Source organism: Gavialis gangeticus, unplaced genomic scaffold (genome assembly GCF_001723915.1).
Source record: "Gavialis gangeticus isolate Ggan-Ray unplaced genomic scaffold, GavGan_comp1, whole genome shotgun sequence".
Classification (NCBI taxonomy): Eukaryota; Metazoa; Chordata; order Crocodylia; family Gavialidae; genus Gavialis; species Gavialis gangeticus.
The window spans coordinates 5,877,956-5,885,906 of NW_017729032.1; the positions used below are offsets into that span (position 1 = coordinate 5,877,956).

General features: G+C 44.7%; 1 protein-coding gene across 5 annotated transcripts in view; it reads right to left on the reverse strand.

Moving 5' to 3' along the window:
• Positions 1-7,951, reverse strand: part of TENM4 (teneurin transmembrane protein 4) — an 894,317-nt gene that overhangs the window by 354,274 nt on the left and 532,092 nt on the right. For 4 of the 5 annotated variants that reach the window (XM_019523993.1, XM_019523990.1, XM_019523992.1 and 1 more), the window contains exon 5: positions 5,048-5,257. The exons of the other annotated variant lie outside the window; for it this stretch is intronic. In XM_019523993.1, coding sequence (XP_019379538.1) covers positions 5,048-5,257 — 210 coding nt within the window. The remainder of the gene's footprint in view (positions 1-5,047; positions 5,258-7,951) is intronic. 5 annotated transcript variants of the gene reach the window in all.

Here is a 7,951-nt window from a genome sequence, read left to right on the forward strand (position 1 = left end):
AAATGAGACTTTCCTCAATGTAGCAACAGTTAAGTAGGTGCAAGACTACTTCTAAGGGAGGGGATGAGAGAGAGAGAGAAAGTAAGTGTGGGGAAGTAAGTTAGGGACTGAAAACAAGTTTTCCCGTCGTTACCACCTAGGTGAGAAACACTTCAGAGAAACCTACTCTTAGGGAGAGACAATGTGAACTCCTCCTATGATGCTTCCCTAGGCCCAGAAAGAGGGAGTAATTCAAAGTGCGGGGCAGAGGAAACCTTGTGGTTGCATGAGAAACTATTCCTTTCTTCATTCTCTCTGTTCAAAGAAACCGAAGGGTGGGTGCTGGGGACTTGTCGCTGTCAACTACCTGGCACAAAGAGAAGAAAGGGAATGGGGAGCAATTCGACCCACAGTAAAACCGTGTTTGAGAGCAATCTATAGGAACTGCGGATATGCACATGCAGCTCCTTGAAAGGCCACAGCCCTCTGCGGGAGAGCTCCTCTGCCATTGACTCTAAGGGGAGACGGCTCCTTGATCCAGCCCTCATTCTCCATGGAAAGAGTCCCATGGGAGCTGCACCAGCTCCTCAGCCTCCTGCCAGAGAAGACTTATGCGAGTGCACACTTGTGTGTAGTTTCATTGACCTCTACAGCTGCAAGCTCATGCTTGCACCGCCTATGCATTATCGATGGTGAGTGCATGTGCTGGCATTCAAGGTATAATAATAACTGAGTGCCACGGTGACTCTCAGCTTCACTTCGGACGGAAGTAAATTTACACCGAACAACCTAAACGAGATCTCTACTGAACCGTTTGTGAAGAAATGCCCTTGCTGGCAACAAGGCAAAGGACTAGTGCAGAAAAAGGGGCTGAAGAGAAGCAGTCCTGGGAACAGTATGTGTGAGAGACTTAATAGATGGGAAGACGTCAACCACACTTGGGCACAGGTTTTCAAAAGGGACTCAATCACCCCAAGCCTGTAGTTTCCACCAAAAGACAGCCGCTTATACCTGTCCTGAAACCTGTGACTTCTGGAGGGGCTTTCTTCAGCTACACAGATGTACCCATGGGGGTACATTGAGTACCAGAGTCGAATCTGGGATGCCTGTCTTTAAACACTGATATAGGCCTGCTTTTCTTTGGCATCTTCTAATGTGCATGCTCAGTTCTGTGTCTTCTGAAGCCAAGTGCCAAAAAAACGGCGCTTTTCAATCCTGTGGGTCTTTAAATGTATATTTAAACTAAGTTACTGAATAGATAAGGCTATTTCTAAAGGTGCTTCTTTTACCTTTGCATCCTCATCTAACCTTCCTGTTGTTTAGTTCAAATGCCTGACACAAGATGGCAAAAAAGAAAATTTAAACATACTTAACAACAGTTCACACATTTAAAGATGGTCCAGCAGCAAGGGAGTATAGGAAGTCTTTCAGGTGTAGATCTTGGGTTGGAGTTAGGTACCTGATTATCTTTGAAAATCTGATGCTTTATCTCCCTGCTTCTCAGCTCTCCTCTCCGGGGAGGTAAACAGCACTTCCCTGCTCCACAGGGAAGCTGTGACAGTAATTAAAGATTGTGAGGACATCAGCAATGGTTCCTATAAGCAACTTAGACTGATTTCTAGCTATCACTTCTCCTGCCTGCCCTTGCTACTTGCTAGACAGCATGACTGCATGATTTTTATTCACTGAGACAGGGGTAAAAAAAACAAACCTGGGAAAACTATCAACACTGGGTAGCTAATTTTATGGATTTTAGAAGGCCCTGATTTTCTGAAAATGGAGGAGTAATGGCACCTCCTAAAACTTAAGTCCTTTTACGATGTTGCACGTTCAGTACCTGACACTCGAGGCATCCAAGATCACCGGCCGCTTTTGCAAATCTGGACCAACCGATCAAATGGAAAAGTCCATTTGATAGCGAAAAATCTTTTTATTTTTGGTATTTAGCTGCACACGTTTTTATCAAATCCAGTATGGTTTTTACCTTGAGAATGCCATTACGAAACACAAAGTGAAATGCAAAAGAAAGAAAACATCGGTGCCCGTCCTTACCTTCCTTAATTTCGTGGTACTTGTTTAAAATGTTAGCAGACTGTTTTCCTAGAGCGCTCCTGTTCGAATTGAATGGAACGGAAAGAAAAAAACCAGTCTAGTGTATCTTCAAAAAGTAGCGTATTTCTTAAGTTCCATGTGCATTGTATTTGCGATTTACATGGGGATTTGCAACAGCGGAGCAGCTCCCTGGGTGTTACTTACTTTGGATGGACTCCTCTCAGACAGAGTTTACACAGCTGTGGAAAGAAAACCTAGCAGGGATCAATTAAAAAGTGCAACACAAATCCTTCGCAAGGCATTCTCAGGCAGTCCCGCTGTTGAGGAAGCTACTATGCTCAGCGAATGAGTGCTCTAACTGTATTAAACTTCGTTCTAACCCAAATAAGCTTTTACTAATTTTCCCTGTTTAGGGGACATAAAGAGCTGCCTTTGTCATTTAAAGTCTAAGCTGCCTAAGCCTCATAGAAACAGAACTTTATGGAACTAAGGCAATTAAATCCATTTACAGAGGTCAGAAGAGTCTTGGGTTTTTTTAGACATGATGGGTTTGTATGCTCTGTGCTTCTTATTCATGAGAACTCCCGGCTTATGGACTGATAGGATGGATAATAAATCAGAGTGGCTTTCAAAGGTCACCTTTGTTTTTTGCTGATAGCAGAGTGACGGTGACATCCTAGCAGGTCACAAATGTGCTGGATTTACCTGCACCTCTCATTATTGAACAACTAGAGTCACCAAGCAAATGAGACCCCGGACACACTGGGACATATTTATTACCAACCTGCAGAATTTTACACACAAAGAAGGCCCCGGGGACTGTAAAGTGTCTACAAACCACTGCAGAAAGCAGCCAGAAGAGGAGTAGGATAAATAAGTAGAAAGGCAAAGAACCTAAAGTCTCACTAACTCACCACCAGCACATCAATAATACAATAATGTCATCAACCCACTGCAGACTCTGAACAATGCTTTTTCTGTTGTTCAGTTAATTAGTAAAAGAAGAGATTAAGGGCTTTAATCTCTCTGTGTCTTTCCATCTCTCTCTCTCCCAGGCATTTTAGCTGGGGGTTGTGTGCGTGTGTGTGTGCGCGCATGTAGACGAGCAGAGGGATAAAAACATACCTACATTATATTATGATCTTAATTACCACAAGTGTTAATTTGGCTTTCTCTCCAGCCATTATTTCCTTTTGAATACATACAGAGGAGATAAAGAGGTGTCCAACAGCAAACACCAAAGGGTCACCCACAGGGTTGCAAACTTAACTGTGCCAGTGGGCTGGAGTGGGGGGAGAGAGGGGGGGAAATGAATTTTATGCATGTTCCTGAATGAATGCAACATTGTATTTCCCACTGCTTTCCTTATGATGACAATTCAGAGCAGATAACCTCCTTCCAAAAGCCCTGAAGGAAAGTTTGTTTTTACCATAACAAATGCAATAAAAAGAAAAAAAAAGGGAGGGGGAACTGAGGAGGGGTGGAATAAATTAAATAATGTCAAAAGGAATCAGGACTCGTGGTAGAGGTGATATCTTTTAGTAGACCAACTAGATTTTTGCAAAAAACATTCTTTAATTGCAAAAATCTAGTTGGTTTAATCATTTATTGCAAAAATCTAGTTGGTCTAAGAAAAGATATCACCTTTACCACAAGTCCTGATTCCTTCTGCCTCAAGAGCAATATGGCTACAACCTGGATACCTTAAAAATGTCAAACTTTTCTCCCCCTACTTTGAAATAACCTGCAAGGAAACTTTCCTATAAGCTTAACATAAATGGGGCTAAGTTGTTGCCAGCTGCTCTAAACCTCTTTCACCTTTTTCTTTTTCTTTTTTTAAGATATCTATGAAAGGCTTTACCTTGCTCATAAATCAGACCTGTGTGCAATTATCACTCAGGCTGGATGGCCGTGGGTTGAGCGGCCCCTGTTATTTCATTGCTGGTATCTGCACTATGTCAGGTTACACCATCCTTGATGAATTTAACACGTCCTTGTCAATGAGCCTTGTCTTCCTAGTTATGCCTCATTGTCTAGAGGAATCAGCGTTGTAAAACAAAACTTTTATTTCCCTTGCCCCCTGTTTAGGCAGCGTGCTCTACGTAGGGATGATCCTCAAAGCAGGGAGGTAGTGAGTACCCTCAACTCCCCCTGAGGTAGGGGAAGTTGGAAGCATTGTGCTCTTGCCCCAAATATATCTGGAGTCTGTTTCTCAAGGGGACCTGGAGAAATTTGGGTCCATGAGCCATTTGTGGCCTGTGTGTGCAAAGGGAACATGCTGGTGTCACTGTCACGACTCGTCTCTAGTTTAAAAACCCATGGGCTGAGGTTTTAGGAGCTACTTTTTTCTATCAGCATTCTTGCAATGTAGCCACCGAGACACTTTTACATCGACACCAATCTGAAACAATAAAATCAGGCTCAACAAAATGCTGCTGACAGGCGTGACGTCATCCAGGATACATCCACCTGGCCTGTTCTCGTTCAACCCAAAGTGACGTTTTGTAAAGCATGATTTTCACCTGAGCTGGGACCCGGTCCCTGGCAATGAAACATCAGCAGGAATGGCAAAGAAAGTCATTGGCTTTTTACAGACGGGGCCCGATTTTGTTTGCCAAGTTTGTTTGTTTTTTCTTGCATCAAAGGGGAGGGAAAAAAAAACCCCAACTCAACAAACAAAACTCTCCTGGGCGGTGGGTGGCATTTCAGCACCGCTGCTGCGCAACCAAAAGTTTCGGAGCTGGGCTCAGGTGCTGTCTCGCTGGGTGGCTTGTTCGAACCCGAGCACGAATGGTTCATTTAGCAGACAGACAGGGGGATGCCATCCGCAGGAAACACAGCGAGGTTCAATGCAACATCGTTTTCCAGATATTAGCAGTAAATTGCAAGCAGGAGTCATCCAATAAAGGGTGCATTAATATTCAAGCCCGGAAGACAAAGCAAACCTTCATTGTACAGGCCCACACACATCTTGTAAGACAAGCAAGCAGTAAAGTAGGTAGAGAGAATAACTCACCATTGGCAGGGACACAGAGGTTTCCAGAGCCACTTTTAACTAAGAATGAATTAGGGACAAACTCTTCCTCAGAGTCAGAGTCCTGGGTTGGCTGGGCCACACCATTGCCTAGCAACCTTCTCTGGCTCTCATTGGCCGGTGGGGAAGGGGGAGGGGAAGGGGACTGCTCAATAGGGGTTGATGAAGCGGATGAACAATGCAAGGGAGGACCTGTGAACCACAAACACAAAACACAGACAGAAAAAATAAAAATTTATAAGGGACACAAGGAAAGTCAACAGAAAGCATGCACAAAGGGGAGGGGGCTTTCCAAACAGGACGTACTGCACATATTTATTAACGTGCCTGCGTAATTAGCACTGTGCGGGAAGCGAGACGCTGCATAGGCATGTCTTGCTAGACTTAAGAGACATGCATAGACTCAAATATTCGCATGGTGCAGTTTGTGTCTTGGAAGCCCTGTGGCTTCTGCCGGTGCCTATGCTGATATAATGAAACGTGCACCGCGAAGCAAAAAAGGTTGCACTCCAAACCGCAGCTTATTTTAAAAGAAAAAAAACCCAACTTTACAATATTTATTTCCTCCTATGCTTTCTTACCAAAGTATCTGCAACTGGTTTGGGGGTTGCATTCAACTGCTCCGTTGTGCTGGTTATAATGCAAAAGGGCCTTACTCAAAGTAAAGCCCTTACTTGTATGAGTAAAGGGTACAGAGACATCCACTAACATTGCATTAGTGCCTGTCAGGGAGCAAATGGAGCTAACTAGTCACAGGGCAGAAACAAAAAGTCAATCCAGACAGCGCAGCTTCACTGTTGCAGTCAGAAGTGATGCACTAAATTGGATTCTTAGATAATATTTATATAGTGTACTCCTGCTGACTTTGAAGGAAATGGGATCCGGAGCACAGAAAGTATTTAGGTCCCAGCTTTAAAAAACACGGTGCAACGAATCTGCAGGATCAGGGCCTGATATCAAGCAGACTTTGGAAAAACACTGGCAAACCTAAACCCCCAAGTAGCTAAAAGAAAGCTACTCACACAGTTAAGCCTCCTGTCAGAATATGTGCAGTACATCACTTGAAAACAAGGGGAATATAAGCACAGACATATAATACATTAAAATACAGGACAGTGTTTTTTTTTTCTTCCCTTGAAACATTTTCTGGGAGAGTCAATGATTAATCGTTCACATTTTCCAAAAAGTTATTAAAAATCCATCAAAATTACTCAGAGCTGAAAAATCACCAGAAGGAAACTGTCTGGCTTGGTAAAAGTTCTTGTTTTAAAGAACCTCTATCTGAACACAACAAAATTATATGCCACAGCACAGTTGAGAAGCAAGATTTGTGAGGCAGAGTAAAATCTGTTATTGGACCAACTTTATAGTTGGGGTAAATGTTAAGAGAAGCTTTTGGTAGCTTAATGCCCTTCTTCAAACTATACTTGCTTCCTTCTCCGATCCGAGGAAGAGCATTTTGTGCCTGAAACTAGTCTAACATCCGTCCCAACGAAAGCCGGACCAATAAAAGGCATTGCTTTGCCTCACAAATCTTGCTGCTTGTGTATTCCCTGGACCATCGTGGCTGCAACAACACTACAATGCTACAACAGCGTAGCTGCACAGTATTTCCTACTAGACACAAAGTTAACACAGTAGAAAGAGCACACAACCCCCAAACAATTGAGCATGAGAAGGTTTAGAAACCTAAAAGGCCTCTTTTGCCCCCTTGGTTTCCTCCCACCTTAGTCTTGGTCACTGGACCTTGTCATGATGGGCATGGGGTGCCTCCCTCTGGAAGTTGCCTCCCGGGTACATGCAGATCCCGTACCTGGTAGAAGGGTCCTACAGCATTTGACTGCATTGTTTTTCCGCGAAGGTCTGATGGCAGCTGACTGCAAAGCAAAGGTACTAGAGAATGCAGAGGAATGAAACCTGAAGCTGCCTGTTCTCGGAGGTGCTGCGAGTAATTGTGGCTCCCCTGAGAAGTAGTCAGTCTTGGCTAAGAAGTCTAAACTCCTGTGTACCAACAGTGTTTTGATTACATTCGGTGCTGTCTGCGCCTGAAGCCATGAACCCTATGTATTTTATTAAGCTCTTGGTTGGATTGATCTGTGTGTAGATCCCTCCTCCCAGCTCCGAGACATGGTTAACTCGAAATCTCTGGAATGCAGTCTATGGACTCATGGCCACACACCCTTCCTGCGAGGGGAGGCAGAAAGCTGTAGATCTCCCTCTGCAATAACTGTGTAGGTAGTAAGGCAGCTGGAGGGAAAGACGGGGTATTTATTCTTCAGCCAGCGAGAACGTGGGCTTATGCATGTGCAATGGTTTGGTGGGGAAAGTAGGAGCGGGGAAGCAGTGTCGAGTGGTTAGAGCACTAGCCCAAGACCGGCATATCACGACGAGAGACATGCTGGGATGGGACGGGCTCCACCTTTCCCCCAAAGGTAAGTGTGTGTTCTCTTCTAGGTTGGCGGACCTCCTCCGGCGGGCTTTAAACTAGGCTCATTGGGGGAAGGGGTAGATGAGGGCGGAGGAAACATCAGACTGCCGGACCAAACAACATGCACAAATACAGCCCAGCCCACAACAACGAGCGTAGTGAATAAACAGGTAAGAGATAGGGGCCAGGGTAACGCTGGGACTAGGGGGTCAGTACACACATCTACAGGAGGCCTCAAATGCCTCTACACTAATGCCCGTAGTATGGGTAACAAGCAGGAGGAACTCACCCTCCTGCTAGCTGACACCAGCCGGGACACAGTGGAGATTATAGAAACGTGGTGGGACTCAACGCATGATTGGGCAGTGAATGTCACGGGCTATAGGCTGTACAGGAGGGACAGGACAGGAAAGAGGTGGGGGCGTGGCACTCTATATTAAGGAGGAATACACATCCTC